Below are 20,171 nucleotides of genomic sequence, written 5' to 3' on the forward strand. Positions count from 1 at the left end.
GGGTAGGTGCTCCACCGGTGGCAGCCACTGCCTCCGCAGTGGTGCTGCTCAGTTGAAGCTGCTGCTCTCCAGCTGGCAGCTCTGAGGGTGGGACATCTGTCCTCCTTCCCGTGGAAGGCCTGCCATTGTCCACCTAAGTGCCTAATTGGCGCTAGATTCAGTTGGACTCCCACAGAAGAGGCAACACGGGGTTCTCGGTGTTGCTTTTTACAGACATCGCGGCCCCCGTCACGCGGATAAAATCCCGGCGATTAGTTTTGGCCGAGGAGTCATTGACTTGCAATTGTCTGTGCAAATCCTGGAAATGCACGTAGGAATTGGCTCAATGGTTATATAATCTGCCAAGGCTCGCTGTCTAGGTTTGTGCATGGCCTTAGATCCTTGGGGTGTCCATGGAACCTCACGCCAGCAAAGGCTCCAAAGGTTCAGGAGTGGAAGGAAGAAAATAAATTATAGCAGCATACCCAATCACCAATCAGCACCCAGCAATGTGGCTCTGGATCCTTCATAGAAGATATTCTCTGCCTGTCAATAGTAAATATCTGTGTTCGTCAAATACTGATTATATGGAGGAGGATTACTGTTGAAGGGTGGAATTTGTTGGGAGATATTATAGATTTTGCTATGTTGAAAATTGTCCTTTTTTGCTTTCTCACTCTCTTGCTGCCCCCACAGTTACAGTTACAGAATCACACCCCAAGTAACTTATTAACGCTGAGTAAAGCCTCTACTTTGCTTGGCTGACTGAAACTTTGCATGAATTTGCCGATTTGTAGGGGACAAAACAACTCCTGACTTGATCAACTTGCATGATGAGCACAGAATATGTGTTTTTCACACTTTTAAAGAAATGTTGCTCTCTATCCCTAATGGTATATTTTTTAATGGACACTGATTTTTCGGAGCATTGTCATGGACATGTTTTAATTCATCAATGGATCACTTAAAGGGGCTATTTCATTTATTATTGGCTATTACCATTTAACAAGCTTCCACAGGATATGCTGCTTAAAGGCAGTTTAGTTCAGGGGGATTAACATTTTATGAGATCTGATGGGAAATAATTCTATTTTGTATGCACTTCATTCAAATTAGTACCAGTTATGTTAACAAATAGATTCAGTTTCGTCCAGCTGAAACCTATGTCTGATGATCTCTGTGTGCCATTATTTTTTCTTGAAGGACTGTTCTAGGGTCCAATAAGTTGTCAGTCATCAGTGGCCTGATGATGACGACCTTGAGTAAGCTGCTGCTGATTTAAAAAAAAATACATCAGAAATGGTTCACCTTTGACTGCTTTAAGTGGCCGTTTCTCCTAGTAGTGTGCAGGCGGACATTAATGCATATAAAAGTCCCCTTCTGTTTTAATCGTTTACCAGCAACCAACTTTTAGCTGGTGTTAGCTCTGGCTCAGTGGGCAGCATACTTGCTTCCAGGACTTGAGCACAAAATTTTCGGCTGGCACTGCAGTGCAGTACTGAGGGCGTCCTGCATTCAGAGGTGCTGTCTTTTTGATGAGATGTTAAACCCCATCTGCCATCTCAGGTGGATGTAAAAGATCCCATGGCACTATTTCGAAGAAGAGCCATGGGGGTTATCCCCACTGTCCAGTCCAATATTTATCCCTCAATCAACATCACAAAAACAGATTATTTGGTCATTATCATATTGTTGTTTGTGGGAGCTTGCTGAGCGCAAGTTGGCTGCTGCGTTTGCTACGTTGCATCAGTGACTCCACTTCATAAGTACTTCATTGGCTGTAAAGCACTTTGGTACATCTGGTGGTTGTGGAAGGTGCTATATAAATGCAAGTTTGTTTTTAGCTTAGTCTTTATAATTTCCATGCATTTCACCCAGCAACATCAGATTAACCAACATCTGGAAGATTTCTGTTAAGTGGATGATCACTGCCATCAGATGAATGGAAGCATCTGCTCTGAAACATTTTTTTTAATATGTGGATGAGGTGATCAATAGTTGACTGTAAGGATGCTCCAGTAGTACTCATTAGATATTGCAGGGTAATAATCTGCAGAAATATTGAATGAAATCTGCAGTAGAGGTCTTCCACACCTAATCCTGTTTGTCTCGACTTTCAGCAAGAATAAGCATTGGAAACACTAATGTATTAACCTAGTTTGCCATCATGTTCAGAATATTCAGAATTGATTCAGTGTGGAAGTTATATGCATCTTGAAATTGGACATCTGCTCACCCTGCACTTTAATGTACCTTTTATAAGGTGCCAATCATTCAGTGATCCGAGTGTTTCAGCCTACCAGTTTGTAAGTTAAGTTGGGCATTTTGTGAAATGATTTCATGTAGGATTTGCAAGTTGTTACCAAAGTAATTTTGAGGTTGAAAAAAATCAGTGTTATACAGTTGCTCAATAATTTGATACAAACTGATCCCTGGACCCTAGTAATACCAAGAAACTTGCCATACAAATAAATTGCCCTGGACATGATGCTTGATTTACAGTCTTCCTTGTTGGTCAGATGTTCCCATTTTCCAAGTTGTGCAATCATTGTAAGGAAAAAGGTTAAATTTGTTGCTAGCAATCTTTTGGGAGCATGTTAACAAATCGGCATGGAAGCAAACCCACATAGCATTTCATTTCTGAAGTGAGACAAGGTACGGCTATAAGGCGCACAGCCCAGTATTATTAAAACAAATTATTTAAATGTATATGAGTGTTTGGTAAAGTTGTTTGACCTATTTAACTTTTATTTGCATATTGGAAGCCAATGCAAAATATATTGTTGAAATGTTTGACAGTTTTGTAGTCCACACTACTTGACCATGATTTGATAACTGACATGTGCTCGCAAAAAAAACGATGACATTGTTTTTGCTCGTCGTTCAACTGCCAGACATTTTCAAATACCACATCTGGTGATTTGCCACTGAATTTGAAAGTGAATTCATTTGCCACACTGTTATCGAGCAGTTGTGCTGTGGTCAACAAGCAGTTTGTATTTGGTACGCCGTTAATAACCTTGAAATTTAAAATAGCAAAGTAACTTTTAAATCAGTTTTAACACTCCTATCATATAAGAATTATAAATAAATGTGTTATAGTGCATGTATGACAATTATTTATATTTCAGTAATGAGGAATGGTTACACAAATTCCTCCGCCTCTTTTCTCCCACCCACCCCTCACTGGCAAAACATTATTTGGCTTGGCCGTTGTATATCCTCTGTATAAATTGTCAACTTAACATGTGGGTATTGTATGTTAAATCTTAATTCTTGTTTAGGTAGTTGTTTAATAGTAAGAATATTTGTGTCAATTTCATACCCTTTCTGTCAGTAATGAGTGAAGCCCTACTGGATGCTTCATTCATTACTAACCACATGGAAACTGAAACACTCTTTCTTTCAACAGGGGCTATATGCAGACAACAAGCGGCAGAAGGTCATGTAGCTCGGCCGGTGACTTTTGACCCATGCAGGATACAAGGTTTTACACGTAATGCTGTGAGTTGACTACTTATTTGGCATGCAAGTCCTGCATGGGTTATGGAACAGGAAGCAGGTAGCTGATTAAACCAGCGAGTTGCCATGCTTGTTGGTGTGGGTGGAGCATTGTGCTTTAGTTGTTTGAAGAATCCTAATTCAATGCTGTTACTGGGATTTGACAGTGTAATTACAAGCATGTGGCATTTTCATGCAGCTGCACTGCGGGTTTTGCACAGGGATTTGAACAAAGTGTGATGGTAGATGTGCACTTAACATGATTCACTCGGCAGTTTGTTATTTGACCTTCCTAACTGGTGCATGTGTTTGCAGAGTCTGAGCTACATAACACTTGAGAAAAGTATTTGAACACAGGTCTGTCACTGGTGGTAGGAACAGTTTAACGCAATGGTGGAAGGATGGCACATGAATTTACTCAGTAAAGAGAGCGTTTTTTTTTTCCACCTATAGTTTTTTTGTCAATTTGTGAAACAAGCTTTGTGACAAGACTGTTCAAAATATTTTGACCAATTAATGTTTTGGAAGACTTTTAATGGAGTGACATTTTTTCCCCTTCATTTGCTTAGTGTTTTTTTTGTAAACATGGTTTTGGGGTAGAATTTATGCCCTAACATGCATGTAATTAGGAGCTGGACTAGGCATTTAGCCCCTAGCCTATTCTGCCATTCAGTGAGGTCATAGCTGATCTATGACCTAATTCTCTGTACTCTCCTTTTCCCCATATTCCTTTAATATCTTTGATTTACAAGAATCTATCAATCTCGGATTTAAAATGAACAGCTGATCCAGCGTCAATTGCCATTTGCAGAAGGAAATTCTGAACTTCCACCACCCTTTAATTGTAAAAGTGTTTCTTAACTTGACTCCTGAAAGGCCTGGGTCTAATTTTTAAACTGTTCCATAAAAATGTAATGCAGAGAATACAATATTTGTCTAAGCAAGGTTAATTTTACATCCATTTTGAACCAGTGCACTTGTAGGAAATTAGCACTTAGCACAGGGGTGAAGCCATTATAATGAGCCAAGATGCATCCGGGCATGAGGATCAACAGTCTGGTATAAAGGATTTAGAAACTTCAGCCGTAGCGTGACAGACTTGCATCCGAGTTTGCTTAATCTGTTAGATGATGTGATCGAGATATTAAGGGGAACCGATAGGATAGATGGAAAGAACCTATTTCTGCCAATTGGGGAATCGAGGACTAAAGGAAATAGTTACTGATTACATGTTCTTAAACACCCTGTGTCTAATGTCATGAATGATGGTTAGAGGGTTTGAAACTTTAATTTTCATACTTAAGTGTTAGTTCTACGTTTCTTCTTACTCCTTGATTGCTAAGCCGATTTCCAATCGTTTGCACTGAGTTTTATGTTTGACATATGCTAACGAAATTGGCAGGAAAGTTTGATGTAAAACGGGTATGATTTCAGCTAGGGCCGCAAAAGAGGTTCCACTCCTTTGTCATTTTATTCTATTGCCTATCTTTCTCCCCACTCCCACCCCGTGCCAATTTTTTCTCCCCTCTAATTGGTAAGTTGCTACTTTAAGAAATAATCTTGACCACACTGTGTGCTCTGGAAGTGGAATTGTTTGTGAACTCTGTTTGGAAACTGGTAAGACTCTTTAACTGATGAGTCACTGCCTGCCTGAGTCTTCCTTTTATATGTCGTGTTAGAAGTGAAATCTGTACAAATACTCCCAGTAAACTCTTTGTTCACAAAAATGTGAAGAAAAATAAGAGTACCTGAACATACAAGATAAAGGAATTTTCAGAAAAGTTCGCATGAAGCAGACTTGTGAACATATCATACAAGACTTATGATCAGGAAAGAGGAAATATTGGTTGGCAATTGTAGCATTATGTAGGAAAGTAGCATCTTCAAGATCTGCATAACTTATTGATGCTGTCATTGGATTAGATTAACCAAGAATATTTGTGCACGCTCAAGCAAGTAGCTATAGTGATTGAGAAGTTTTGAAAGAGTCAAACATTGAGAACCAAAATAAATACACCATATTTGGTGGGTGATGAAGCTTTGGCTCAATTGATCAGGATAAAAAGAAGGAACATTCAAGACACATTTCAATAATTTTGTGAAACATGGTTATGAACAAACTGGTTGAGTTTATGCTTCCCTGCATATCTTGTGGAACATTTTCAGTCTTTGAGGTGCAGAACCTTCTGAGATGCTCCAAATGGACTCTGGTATGTTTGAGAAAGATGTTAATCAGGTCAAATAGTCACAGTCTGTTTCCCACCCCCGCCCACCCCTCAGCAGAATCTGTGCATCAGATGTTGATGCTGTGCAAAAGTTGGGGATGGGGACAAGAAAAGGGATCTCAGACAGTGAAGCCAAGAACAGAATCATCAGCTCTTAAACAAAGTGGCCCAAAGGCATACATGCAATGTGGTAAAGGATTCAAAATAGAAATGCTTAGTTCGAAAGGCAATATGCTGTAAATATTTAATGGGAGGCATCTTAGAAAATATTTGTCAATCAAACTCTGTGGGAGAAAAATCTGAAGAATGCCAAGCTTTCCCTGGAGACTGTAAATACATTCAAAGATTTGTTATCCGGCACATTAGCAACCGGCATGCTCTATTATCCGGAATCTCTGCGGGAATTCAGGTTGTCATCTGCGGGTGGAAATGCTACCTTGCCTCGGTGACTGGTTCCCCATTCACTAGAATGGGATTCCTAGTACCTGCAGTCTGACGTATTTTGCTCCAGAGTTCTGCGTCCGATCTCCACTGGGAATGGCTCGTTGGAAAGGGTGGACTCTCCCAGTGCTCTGACACCGAAGGATTAAGGAAAAATTAAGAAATGGCTTTCCCAGTGCCGGGCCCTGGGTACCCTGTGCTGTCCTGGCAATAACTTCAGAGTAGAAGGTTGGATCTCCACCTGCCTTGGTAAGTGCAATTCTTGATGAACTGGAATTTTTTGCTGGTCTGGCACATGCCGGATAACAAAGCTTTTACTGTACTTGGTAAAGAAAAACTGTGGCTAGTGAACCTGTTGCATACTAATCCCATTAGAATTTAAAATTGACATTGGCAGGAATTGTTAATGTGGCTTCTGATTCTGTTTAAATGTGCATAAGCTTTTATTCACTCTTTGCATAATCAAGGTGTGACTATGGTCAGTTCAAGGCACAACTAGTGATTGAAGGCCTCAGTTTTGTTCACAAAGTGGACCAGAATTTAGATGAACAATTTTAGACATTTCAAGGTTTGGATGAAATACAATGCGGTACACTTTTTAAAGGATACCTAACTCTGCATTCTCTTGACTGTACAATATATACTTGTACTGCTGCCCATGTCTTAACTCTCACCAAGTCCCATTCCCCAATCACCCCTGTGCTAGCTGACCGATGTTGGCTCCTGGTCAAGCCATGTCTTCATTTTAAGATTCTTATTCTTGGTTTCAAATCCCTCCATGGCCTTACCCTTCCCGATCTCTGTAATCTCCTCCAGCCCCACAACCCTCCAAGATATCTGCACTCCTGCAATTCTGGCCTTTGTGCATCCCTGATTTTAATCGCTCCACCATTGGTGGCCATGTCTGCAGTTGTCTAAGCCCCAAGTTTTGGAATACCCTCCTTACACCTCTCCACTTCACTTTCCCCCTTTAAGCTAGTCCTTAAAACCTACCTATTTGACCAAGCTTTTGGTCATCTGACCTATATATCTCCTTTTGTGGCTTGGTATCATACTTTTTCAAGAAAACTAACTCTTCAGGGATTGCTCCTAATCGTCAAGAGGTTGACCATTCTATATTCCTTGAGATGAGGGACCTTGGGTGAATTGCATACAAACCATCCAAGAATGTATTTATCGAGAGATCAAATGAACACGTGTCTGTCATGCCAGGGTCAAGACTGAGCAAGCCACCTAGGTGATGTCATGCGGACCTGTGATTCCTGCTATAAAATTTGTAAAAGCCACACAAGTCCTATAATTACCTCAGTGATACATGTCAGAAAATTACAATTGATCTGTTTGACTAGAGAAGGTGTAATTACATCCTTGTGATGTAATACTTTTCAAAGTATGCGGAAATTGCAATGTTGTCATCAGCAACTATGCGTGAACTAAACTTTGGAAATTCACCTTTGCTTTATTCTGCATTCTGAACATGCAAGATTGGATAATGGATTACAACAATTAAGTTGTGGAAGCTCTAATGTAATGGGGAGACAGAGCATATAATGTGAACAAAGTAAGTCTTGTGGTTTACGGAGCTACACGGTTAAAAATTGGCGGTGCCTCAATAGAACTTACGGGCAGAAGTTCAGAACATGACTAGTGAACCCACGTTAAAATTTACCTCAAGTGGCTAAATTTGATGATACAAAAGACAGAAGCAATAATGGCTATCACGTTTGGCACTGTTCATAAAAACATTTAAGCCAGGTGACCCCATCTGGATCAAAATATGCAGTCCAAAGATGCAACAGCTGCAGAGTTAAAACTCCAAGTGGGACTACTTACTAAAACAGAAGGCACCTCTTGCATATTTTAAAATGAGACTATGTTTGAGGATGAATCACCAGTGTTCAAGTAGAGGAATGGGATAGACAGTAATAAAGGCTTATGATTCACTCACAGGGTGCAGTAACATGCCAGCATGGTTTGGATTTGATAACCCAGTCTGTACAAATTCTGGATCACTCAAAATTCACCGTCTACTAATGGGCTTATAGGAAGAATGTATTTCTTGTTTCAAGCAAGTCTATACAGCATCACAAGCTGCCAATTAAAGAAACTCATGGCAATCTTGTGAACTTGGGCAATGGAACGCTTTGTGTAATGGGGTTTAAATGTATTGGGTGAAATCACATTACATAATTGTGCTATCAATATCTAAACAGGTTAACAGGAATTTCATCTCCATGCATTGACACTGTAATATGCTGATATCACACAGTGCAGGTACACTTCATCACTATCTGGAGATACTAGTGTATTATAATTCAGAATCAACCTGTTTAAGTCAAGAACAGCCATCTGACTGAGTATTCATAGAATCTCATCTCTCGAAGCCGGGGACTCCTTGCTTGGGTAGAGTTCGGCAAGTGCCCTTGGGTACCTTGCCCAAGTACCCAATTTTAAGGTGTGAGACTGGCCAATGAGCATCAGCAGACTATTGTCACATCACAGCTACATTTCCAAAATGGATCACTGGATGGTGATTAGAGGAGTGAAATTGTCGCAATTGGTCCGCAATAGACCAAAATGGGCAATAGAAAATTGACCATCTGTTTTGCACCCTACCCAACTTTCTTTTACCATTGAAGATAATTGCGGTGTAAAACAGTGCTGCTGATTTATCGTAGCCTGTTTTACACTATTGCTGAAGACCAACTTCACCATCACCAAGGAGTGGGAACCCTGGTGAACTTTCTTCTCCTGGCTGAGGTCAGCCAATATTGTAGATTGAATCAGGAACTTTCTTGGCCTTGACGCTCGGATCTTCACATGAACTTGCTGACCGACACTGGTCTGTAACATTCAGCAAGGAGTAGAATGCTTCAACATGGTGTTATGCATGCTGTCATATTGTGAGGAGTGTGTTGATGAGGAATCACCTTTGGCAGAGTGAAGTTTGCAAGCTAGAATTGTATGGAGGAAATTTCGAGAAGCAAGATTTACTATCGAAAATTTTTTTCCAAGGTACACTTCCTGAATTTTCAAGATATTCAGTTTACTTGACTGGACTTTTTAATGGCTACTGCAAATCTGTTTTAAGGCAAGGAATATCTGATGTAACAGCGGAACAGCGCAATTAATTTTGGAAGTGTTATTGTCGTTAAAATAAGGTGGGGAACAAAGTCTGTTATTGCTTTCCAAAGATGCCTTTCAAAGATTTTGTAAGTATAGCACAGAAGTAGACCATTCAGTGTCCATTGTGTTTATGTTGGTTCTTTGCTAGAGAGTTCTAAAACTAATCCCACTGCCCTGCTGTCTCTCCCCACTGCCCTGCTGTCTCTCCCCACTGCCCTTCTCTTTCCCCATAGTCCAATATCTTCCTCTACTTCAAATGTTTTTATGCTCTTCTCTTAAAAGATGTCGTGGCCTTTGCTGCTATTACACTTTTAGGGGTTTGGGCTGTACTGGCAGTGGCTATCTTGGCTGAAGGTTTAAATTTGTATTTAGATTTAGACTGGGAGATGATTAGGAAAAATGTTTGCTAGGGCGGCGCAGTGGTTAGCACCGCAGCCTCACAGCTCCAGCGACCCGGGTTCGGTTCTGGGTACTGCCTGTGTGGAGTTTGCAAGTTCTCCCTGTGATTGTGTGGGTTTCCTCCGGGTGCTCTGGTTTCCTCCCACATGCCAAAGACTTGCGGGTTGATAGATAAATTGGCCATTGTAAAAATTGCCCCTAGTGTAGGTAGGTGGTAGAAGAATTGAGGGAAGGTGGGGATGTGAGGAAAAATGGGATTAATAGAGGATAAGTATAAAATGGGTGGTTGATGGTTGGCGCGGACTTGTTGGGCCGAAGCACCTGTTTCGGTGCTGTGTCTCTCTATGTTCCCCCTCTAAATGTTTGCCATTCATCTCTAGTCTGCATTGCTATTCTCAGCCAGCAAAGTTGCAAGTAGCAGTGTCCATAGACTAATTAGATTTTTCTTTAAAATCAGGGTTTTAACTCTCCAATCAGTGATCTCTACTTGCAAGTATGTTTATGTTGTTGGGTGAAGATCGGCTATGAGGTATCACACAATTGAAATAGTCTTGCACATACATGGTGTTCACTTGGCTGAAGTACCAGAGAACTGCTGGCGCCTGACCAGGTACACAGAGGTGTAAAAAGCTGCTAACAATCAGGTACAGCATTAAAAGCTATCAAAGGTTGATACTGCTGGATACACAATCGATTGTTACTTATAAGATGGTAAATTTCTTTGTTTTACAATTCACTCATCACCTTTCTCATAAGCTGGTAGATAAGAACAATTTTGCATTTCCATCTTCACCGATTCCTTTCCTATATTGACTTGTGGCTTGACCATACCATTATGTATGCTATTAACGTTTCTTGCATATGACTGAAATAACCAATTGTGCCACCATGCAGCACTCTGTTGTTGACCCTTCATGTGAGTGATAGCCGCACCAGATGTTACTGTGACAACAATGTGTCGAGACATTTTTTAGTTACACATTTGGCTAATGACACCTTCCATTATAATTACACAAAGTTATCTGTTGAATCTGTGAACAATGATGTTAGGACGTAATTACCACTTAGGGTAATCATCTCGTTATTTGTGGCTCTAACAATTGCTCATGCAGTAAGAGGTGAAACTATTTTAAGGCAGGTTGAAGCACAGACTCTAGTAACAACCTTTTAAGGCTGTTGTCAAGGAAATTCTGCGTTGTTTGGAATACTACACTTTAGATTGGATAACCCAAATCTCTATCTGTCACTTGTGCCTCAAGTCGACATTAAAGTTTCTGTGGCAACATTCATGGAGTTCTACTGGTGCTCTGAGCTGTATGGGCTTCCGGTTGAGTAAGGCCTCAATTTAAAATTCTCATCCTTGTTTCCAAATCACTGCATGGCCTCAGCCCTTCCTATCTCTGGAACCTCTTCCAGCCCTACAACCCTCAGAGGTATGTGCTGTCCTCCAATTTTGGCCTCTTCCACATCCGTGGTTTTAATTGCTCTGCCATTGGCAACCGTGTCTTCAGCTGCCAAGGTCTTAAGCTCGAGTTCCCTCCCTAAAACTCTCTGCCTCTCTATCTATCTTTCCTCCTTTTTAAGATGCTCCTCAAACTCTACCTCTTTGACCAAACTTTTGGTCACCTGCCCTGTAGGCCCAAATTCGCCATAATCATAACAGCAAGGTTATCAGCACTTGCCATTAAGATGGGGTAAATCTGACAGCAACCTTTTGAAGTCCGCACATGCGTAGTTAAACGTGGCAATCCAGAAGTTGCTGTCAGAGATACCCTGCTCCTCCAGAGGGTGTGCTGTTACAGTCCTCACCAATAGACAAGGCACTGAAATCACTAAACGTGTGAACTTGCTGTATTTGCCCATTAAAAGTGGCTGAGAAAGTTAGGGCTGGTGCATTTAGGAGTAAGTCATTTTTATTTACAAGTGTGGAGCCTCATTTCCTCAAGTTTTTTTTTACTTTATATATCTCTTTCTTTATATTTCTCTTTCCCTTAACATTTGTATTTCGCAATCTTTATTTTGCTTTATGTACATCATTTAAAACTAATTTATGTTTCCTGCTTTATACTCTGTGGGTCTGTGAGGATACTTCAATCTGATTGACAAGGTCTCGGTATTTCTTTTCCCTGTTCTCTCTCACCACAGATCCTCTGTAGAGGGGGAACTGCCCTGGAAAGGAGGAAGTCCCTGCTGACAGGCTGTAAAAAGTCTGTGGGCAGTTGTCAGTGAGGTGAACAGTGAGCTCTATTCATTTGCCACTCAGATCAAAATCTGGGCCATTATCTCCTTCTGGGGCTCGGCGCCAAATTTTGTTTGATAAAGCTGCTTTGAAGTGCCTTGAGGTGTTTTATTACGTTAAAGGTGTAATTATAAATGCAGGTTATTGTTCTGGACAATATTTCTACCTTAAACAGTGACATGAAAAATAGATTAATTGTGTGTCTTGTTGACGGAGCTTGCTGTATGGAAAATGACTTGTCATGTTTGCCTATATGGTAGTCATTGGGCTGGAGTTTTTTGGCACAATTCCCCTGATATCGGTGTAACCTGCGCCAATCGTGAAATTTTAAGTGCAAATTGTGTTCAGTGCAACACTACTTTCTGCAATTTTTTTTGCTCTAGTTTGGAAAGCATTGCACTGGAAGCAGTCCTCAACCACAAAACTGGCCATGGGCCCCAGGGTGAATTAATCACCATTGGGAGTTTCTGCGAACTGCGGGCCTTCAAGGAGGCTCCCAAACTGAAACTGGATCATTTGGCCACAAGGACACTAATAGTACATATTAAAAGGTTTTGAATTAATTTTTAAAAAATTACTAAGGAACTGACTTGCTGTACCCTAACCTAACTGAAAAATAGTTTGTTTTTTAAGGCATTTGCAGTAATTTGAAAGCTGGTAACTCATTGGTGGTGGATTGACGCTGACTTGAAAATGCTTTTTTTTTTCCTGATAAACCCATTTTCAGCTGCATTAGTCAAACTGCAGCGAGTTACCACTCTTAAATATATCAAGGGTTTTTTTTAAAACAAATTTTATTTTGAAAAGTTCTAATGCTGCCTGATTGCACTGGCTTTTGTCCGATTTTGTGTTCGGCAATATGCAAATGGTTTGAGTGGAAAGTTGGGGACTAATACTTTTCAAAAACAAATGCAATTTTGGGCATAATTTGCCTCAATCACTGACTGCACCCAGAGCAGAAATTCTGCCCTGTTGTGTTTCAAAGTGAATTCACTGTAAAGGTCTTTTGAGGTGGTCCTAAGAGACTTGATGAGCATTCTATAAAAACAAGTTTTTCATTTCTGTTTTAAGTTTCAGTCAAATATTGAGGTAACCACTGTCATACAGTTGATCTTAATTAGTAGTTTTATATTAAAAGAAATTCTGTTTAATTCATGGCTCAAGTCCTGAAGACAAGAGTTCAGAGCATAACCGTGTATCATCTGTCTTTTAGGTGCGTTGAGGGTACCAGGAGGGTCACAGAGCCAGGGCTGGTTTTCGGTCTGCCTGATCAAGTTGCCAGCACTCATCCCACCAATGGCAATTTACTTGACCCTTTGAAACCTGCCAAGCTGGACGCCACAGCTTTCAGTGAAAACGCCTCGGCTGACACCCTGTCCGCCTCGGAGACACTTGATTGCCCTTCTCTAGCCTGCGGCACAGGCACCGATGAGGTGCTCTATGTGAGTGAGGCATCTTTCCCAGAGGATGCTTCAAGCAGTGATGTGCACAGAGATGCCTGCACCATTACTGGTAAGTCGTGTACATTGTGAATAAACAGCAGCAGTAAATTAAATATTAGGAAGACTGAGGCCACTGTTTTTGTCCCCACTCTAAACTTTGTTCATTAGCTACTGACTGTATCCCTCTCCTTGGCAACAGTCTGAGACTAAACCTGTCTGTTCGCAATCTAGGTGTCATATTTGACCCCGAGATGAGGGTCTGACCCCATGTTTGTGCCATCACTAAGACTGTCTATATCCACCTCCGTAACATTGTCCGACTTCACTCCTGTCTCAGCTCATCTGTTGCTGAAACATTCACTCATGCCTTTGTTACCTCTGTCCTTGACTATTCCAGTTCACTCCTGGTTGTCTCCCATGTTCTTTCCTTTGTAAACTTGAGATCATTCCAAAACTCTGCTGCCCGTGTCCTAACTTGCATCATGTCCCATTCACCGATCACCCCTGACCTACGTTGGCTCCCGGTCAAGCAATGCCTTGATTTTAAAATTGTCATCCTTGCTTGCAAAGCCCTCCACGGCCTCACGGCTCTTTACCTCTAATCTCCTCCAGCCCCGCAACCCTCTGAGATATCTGCGCTCATCTAATTCTGGCCTCTTGTGCATCCCCGATTTGAATTGCTCGACCATTTGTGGTTGTCCTTCAGTTGCCTCGGCCCCAAGATCTGGAATTCCCTGCCTACGCCTCTCCACCTCTTTCCTCCTTTAAGACGCTCCTTAAAACCTACTTCTTTGACCAAGCTTTTGGTCATCGGACTTAATGGCTCCTTATGTGGCTTGGTGTTGTGTATTGTTTTTTAATGCTCCTTTGAAATGCCTTGGGACATTTTATTATGCTAAAGGTACTATATAAATATAAGTTGTTAATAGCTAAATTTTTGCTTTGAGTGACGAAAGTGAACGATTAATAAATCTGACAAGGCCACAGCATCCCTTAGATTAGCGGCCTTCAGAATGATATATTTTCATGTGTCTTGATCGGATTGGTGTGGTCCAACTGGCACCATCAGTTCAGAAACAGAGGATGCGCTTGAGTGCCAGTACTGCTCAATTGATTTTCTCTTCACTTGCCTTTCCAGCTCCTTCTTAATATTACTGATGTTGTCATCCTTAATCCCCTCTGAATTGTTCATTCCAAATATTCGCTCCACTCTGCGTGAAATTGTTCCTTTTAATCTTTCCTTTCACCTTTTTCTCTTGAGAGGTTCATCCCATCCCCATTTGTCGTCATTTTGGGGACCAGTGTCTGATTAAGTAGGAATCTTGAATACCTAAATAAAATCCCCTGTTTCTCTTGCATCTCTACATGTAGACTGTATCCATGCTAATTTGCAGTGAGCACTTATCTTATTCAGGATTAAAAGAGTAAGATGTTTGTTTTTGAAATCTTTGTTACACTTTTCTACTCTGCAGCAATGACTTAAAATTTGTTCTCTGGTGTATAAATGCTTTTTAAGTACAAATTGCAATAAGCTTGAAAAACAAATAAACTTGTGAAAACTCCCGACATCTTCCACTCCAGTGAAATGATTATTCTGTCAGTCAGGTTGAGTAAAATATTGTCATACTGATAATCTGGAACCAATAACTTGAACATTAAAGTTTGATAGGACCTCGATCGCCTAAACGGACAAGGGCTGTAGGCTCATGGGAAACCTGCTAGTTCCCCTCCAAGCCACACATCACCTCGACTTGGTGACATATCGCCGTTCCTTCAGCCTCGCTGGGTCAGATCCTGGAAATCTCTACCTAGCAACACTGTGGTTGTGCCTACATCACATGGTCAGCAGCAGTTCAAGAAGACAGTTCACTACCACCATTTCTAGGGTAATTAGGGATGGGCAATAAATGCCAGCCTTGACAGCAATGTCCGTGCTCTGCCACTGACACTTTGCAATGGTGGAACTCAGCAAAACCTCTACATGAGGAAGGTTTTGATGCCTCCAAGAGCACTGGCAGTGGGTTTTTTATGTTGTAAGTTTCTCTCTGACAAATTTAGACAAGGAACTTGCTTGAGGATCAGCGCATACAAAGCTCTGTAACGCAGGGTGCTGGTACAGCGATATTTTGGCTATCTTTAGGTTTATTGTCTCGCCTCACTATTCTCCATAATGTAGTGGCCCACCATTAGGTTCACTGGTGTTTTTGACCCTCTGGTGCCTTACTCCATTGACCAATCTTCATACGCCAGTCCGCACAGCGAGTGCTTGACTGTTTTACCACAAAAGCCATGAAAGCCAAGCCAGGCACTGTCCATCCCAGTGTCCATGTGTCTCACTTCACCTGGGTTCACTTGATCTTGGTACCGAAGCCAAAACCTGTGCCCTTCCACCGATACCATCATCTAAAAGCCTGGACGCTGAGACTCGGAGTAAGCAAGATCATTACCATTATATGTAATTACCAGTGAGCCATTGGAGAGCAAGTTTTATCTTTATTATTAAATAAAATGAATATTCATTTAACTATGACAGAACATAGCTGGTACTGATACAGATTTAAATAAGTTAGAGGAATGTGCAATTTTCTAAAAATTGTTTCAAATCTCCGGCCCGTTACACAATTTTTGGATCTAAAGTAAACGGAGGATAGAAAGAAAAATAACGTGCATTTCTGTAGTGCCTTTCCCAACCTCAGGATGTTCCAAAGCACTTTACACCTAATTTTGAAGTGCAGTCGCTGTTATGATGTAGGAAATACAGCAGCCAATTTGCACACAGCAAAGTCCTACAAACAGCAGTGATGAAGGTCAGATAATCTATTTTAGTCCTGTTAGTGAGGGGATAAGTTTTTTGGCCATGACACCAGAGAGTACTCGCTCGTTCTTCTCGAGGGACTGCTGTGGGATTTTTGTACATCCATCTGAGGGGGAAGATGGGGCCTTGGTTTCATCTCTTATCCACCTCCGACAGGGCAGCACTCCCTCAGTGTTGCATTAGAACGTCAGCCTGGATTGTGTGCTCAGGACTCTGGAGTGAGATTTGAACCCATGACTTCTGACTCGGAAGCGTGTGTTAATATTGAGAAAAGCTTTATTCTGACTAATATACGGTGCAGGTTAGTTGTGTGAAACTCTTGTCTTGCGTATAAAAAAAAAAATTCAGAAAAGTTACATGAACTCTCTGTGTAGACATAGTGTCATCTACGACGTAGAAGGAGGCCATTTGGCCCATCGAGTCCGTGCTGGCTCTCCGCAGAGCAATCCAGTCAGTCCTACTCCCCTGCTCGATGCCTGGAGCCCTGCAAGTTTATTTCCTTCAAGTGCCCATCCAATTTCCTTTTGAAATCATTGATTGCCTCTACTTCCACCACCCTCATGGGCAGCGAGTTCCAGGTCATTACCACCCTCTGCGTTAAAAAAAAAAAGTTCTTCCTCACATTCCCCCTGCATCTCTTGCCCAAAACCTTCAATCTGTGTCCCCTAGCCCTTGTACTATTCGTTAATGCAATTAGCTTTTCCTTTTCTAACTTAGCTAAGCCAGTTTTAATCTTGCACGCTGTTATCAAATCTCCCCTCAATCATCTTTGCTCCGGGGAGAACGACCTCAGTCTTTCCAACCTAACTTTGTAACCAAAATCCTCCATCCCTGAAACCATTTTGGTAAATCTTCTATGTACCCTCTCAAGGACCCTCACCTCCTTCCTGAAGTGTGATGACCAGAACTGGATGCAATACTCCAGTTGGGGCCTAACCAGAGCTTTATAAAGGTTCAGCATAACTTCCCTGATTTTCTACTCAATGCCTCTATTTATGAAGCCCAAGATCCCATATGCTTTGCTAACCACTCTCTCAATATGTCCTGTCACCTTCAAAGGTCGATACAACCTTAGTACCTTTCACTGTTCTTTTTATCCTCTTTATTCCAGGTTTAACCCCGTTTTCGTTGCTTCTGCTTTTCAGCTGCTGCTTTTTATCCACTTCTGCGTGTGCGTGTGTCTGAGTCCCAGTACATGATGGATATGCAATTTCTTTTTATGTAACTGACCAAGTCTTGCTTTGAAAGCCAGCAAAAGTGAGAAGGGGAAACCAAGGGAGATAACAATTTATATTTATATAGTGCCATTAACATGATAGAACATCCCAAGGTGCTTCACAGGAGTATTGTAAAGCCAAGTTTGACACTGAGCCACATGAGAAGGCAGTAGGTCAAATGACCAAAAGCTTGGTCAAAAAGGTAGGTTTTAAGGACTGTCTTAAAGGAGGAAAGAGAGGTGGAGAGACTTAAGGAGGGGATTCCAGAGCTTAGGGCCTTGGTAGTTGAAGCCACAGTCACCAATGGCAGAGCAATTAAAATTGGGAATGCTGAAAAGACCAGAATTGGAGGAGTGCAGATATCTGAGGATTGTGGGGCTGGAGGAGATCACAGAGATGGGGAGTATTGTGTGTTGCTTGAACCTCTGTGTTTGTATAGACAGTTCACAAAGACTGATCAACTCAGGATGGGATCAGTAACACAATATTGTGGGTTCTTTGTCCATTACTGAGAGAGCAGCAATTACATTGAGATGGTTATTGTACAGGTGTATCTTCAAGACTGCCGAACACTCAGAATCATGTGTTAGTTACATCATAGCTCTTACATGTTGAACATGATCTTGTAGCCACACCTCTTAAAGGTGTACACACACAACAGGGAGGGGCGACGCCATGGAGGGATTTGAAAATGAGGATGAGAATTTTAAAATCGAGCGTTGCTTAACTGGGGACCAGAGTAGGTCAGTGAGCACAGGGATGAGGGGTGAATGGGACTTGATGCAATTTAGGACATGGGCAGCTGATTTTGGATGACCCTAAGTTTATGGAGGGAAAAATGTGGGAGGCCAGGCAGGAGTGGGTTGAAATCCTCAAGACTAGTGGTATGGATGAGAGATAGAGGAGAAGCAGAAAGAAAGCAAGAAAAGAAGAAAGCAGAGTTAATTAGTGCAATTGATGGAAAGTGTCAACAACTCCAGTTAGTTCTTTACATTTTGACAGTTGAAAATAGCACCATTTTTAGTTTAACTCTCCCTGAAGGCAAGGATCAGTTAGTTATATTATGAGAGGCAGCATGTAAATTTTATTTAGAGGAAAGGTTTGGGAGTGCCTCTTTATTAAATGCTGTACCTTTGGCAATAGAATGAGAGTGTCTGTGACCACACCCAAGATTATTGCAAGTACTCACTCATACTGTCGATCGAGCACCATCTAAAGTGAAGAAGCTGTTACTACACTACAGAACATCACTGTCCTGTGTTAATTCACTACTACCATCTTGCAGCACCATCCAGTGGTGAAAAGCTGTGGAAGTGCTTCTGAGTGTTAAAAACATTGAATGAAAAGTCTGCATGCATGTACAAAGAACAAAGAAAATTACAGCACAGGAACAGGCCCTTCGGCCCTCCAAGCCTGCGCCGATCCAGATCCTCTATCTAAACATGTCGCCTATTTTCTAAGGGTCTGTATCTCTTTGCTTCCTGCCCATTCATGTATCTGTCTAGATACATCTTAAAAGACGCTATCGTGCCCGCATCTACCACCTCCGCTGGCAACGCGTTCCAGGCATCCACCACCCTCTGCGTAAAGAACTTTCCACGCATATCCCCCCTAAACTTTTCCCCTCTCACTTTGAACTCGTGGCCCCTAGTAATTGAATCCCCCACTCTGGGGGAAAAAGCTTCTTGCTATCCAACCTGTCTATACCTCTCATGATTTTGTCCACCTCAATCAGGTCCCCCCTCAACCTCCGTCTTTCTAATGAAAATAATCCTAATCTACTCAACCTCTCTTCATAGCTAGCGCCCTCCATACCAGGCAACATCCTGGTGAACCTCCTCTGCACCCTCTCCAAAGCATCCACATCCTTTTGGTAATGTGGCTACCAGAACTGCACGCAGTATTCCAAATGTGGCCGAACCAAAGTCTTATACAACTGTAACATGACCTGCCAACTCTTGTACTCAATACCCCGTCCGATGAAGGAAAGCATGCCGTATGCCTTCTTGACCACTCTATTGACCTGCGTTGCCACCTTCAGGGAACAATGGACCTGAACACCCAAATCTCTCTGTACATCAATTTTCCCCAGGACTTTTCCATTTATTTTATAGTTCACTCTTGAATTGGATCTTCCAAAATGCATCACCTCGCATTTGCCCGGATTGAACTCCATCAACTCTGTGTCCTTCCTGCCCCTTGTTCCTCTCCTCTGCCCCCCTGATGTCTGGGCTGTGCCCTTCCTGCGGAGACTGTTATCCTCATTGCCACTGGGCCCAAAATCTGAGCGTCGTGCCCCCATTGCCAGCTGCTGCCTTCCTTGTGCTCAGCTGGTTGTCCTGTTGTCCTTGGCTGCCTTGCCCCCTGCTCTTCTGTCCCCACAATGCCAAGAGGGCACCAACTCCCTGCACTGTCCAAGCGTTGACTGCCCACTCTCCCCACCACCTGCAAAACCAAGGGAACCTGTCTCAGTGGCCGAGTCCCTTTCTGTGCCATTAAAACTTTTATGGCTCCAAGCTAATTCCCTGAGGCAACCATGACTGGCTCCCCACTCTGTACCAGTCTGCCTTCACCTGGTCTGTCCCAGACAGCACATGTAGCCCGTGTGCCCACGTGAAACTCTCAACTTCCCTCCCCACCCCCAATAAAAAGCTCTTAATGAGCTCTTCAACCACCTTAATTGCCTTTAATTGGGGCTCAGGCAAGATCACTGTCTGGCTCTCCATCACACTGGTGAACATGGCTGGTGCCAGGAATGGCATTGGAAAACCAGCACACCAACCTGTA

The 20,171-nt window shown here is 42.1% G+C and overlaps 1 protein-coding gene across 1 annotated transcript in view; it reads left to right on the forward strand.

The window, feature by feature from the left end:
• Nucleotides 1-20,171, forward strand: part of trak1a (trafficking protein, kinesin binding 1a) — a 215,151-nt gene that overhangs the window by 64,667 nt on the left and 130,313 nt on the right. The window contains exons 2-3 of the mRNA XM_068054432.1: nucleotides 3,392-3,483; nucleotides 13,124-13,422. Of these exons, the coding sequence (XP_067910533.1) occupies nucleotides 3,479-3,483; nucleotides 13,124-13,422 (304 nt within the window). The 5' untranslated portion in view covers nucleotides 3,392-3,478. The remainder of the gene's footprint in view (nucleotides 1-3,391; nucleotides 3,484-13,123; nucleotides 13,423-20,171) is intronic.

This window comes from Heterodontus francisci, chromosome 2 (assembly GCF_036365525.1).
Source record: "Heterodontus francisci isolate sHetFra1 chromosome 2, sHetFra1.hap1, whole genome shotgun sequence".
Lineage (NCBI taxonomy): Eukaryota > Metazoa > Chordata > Chondrichthyes > Heterodontiformes > Heterodontidae > Heterodontus > Heterodontus francisci.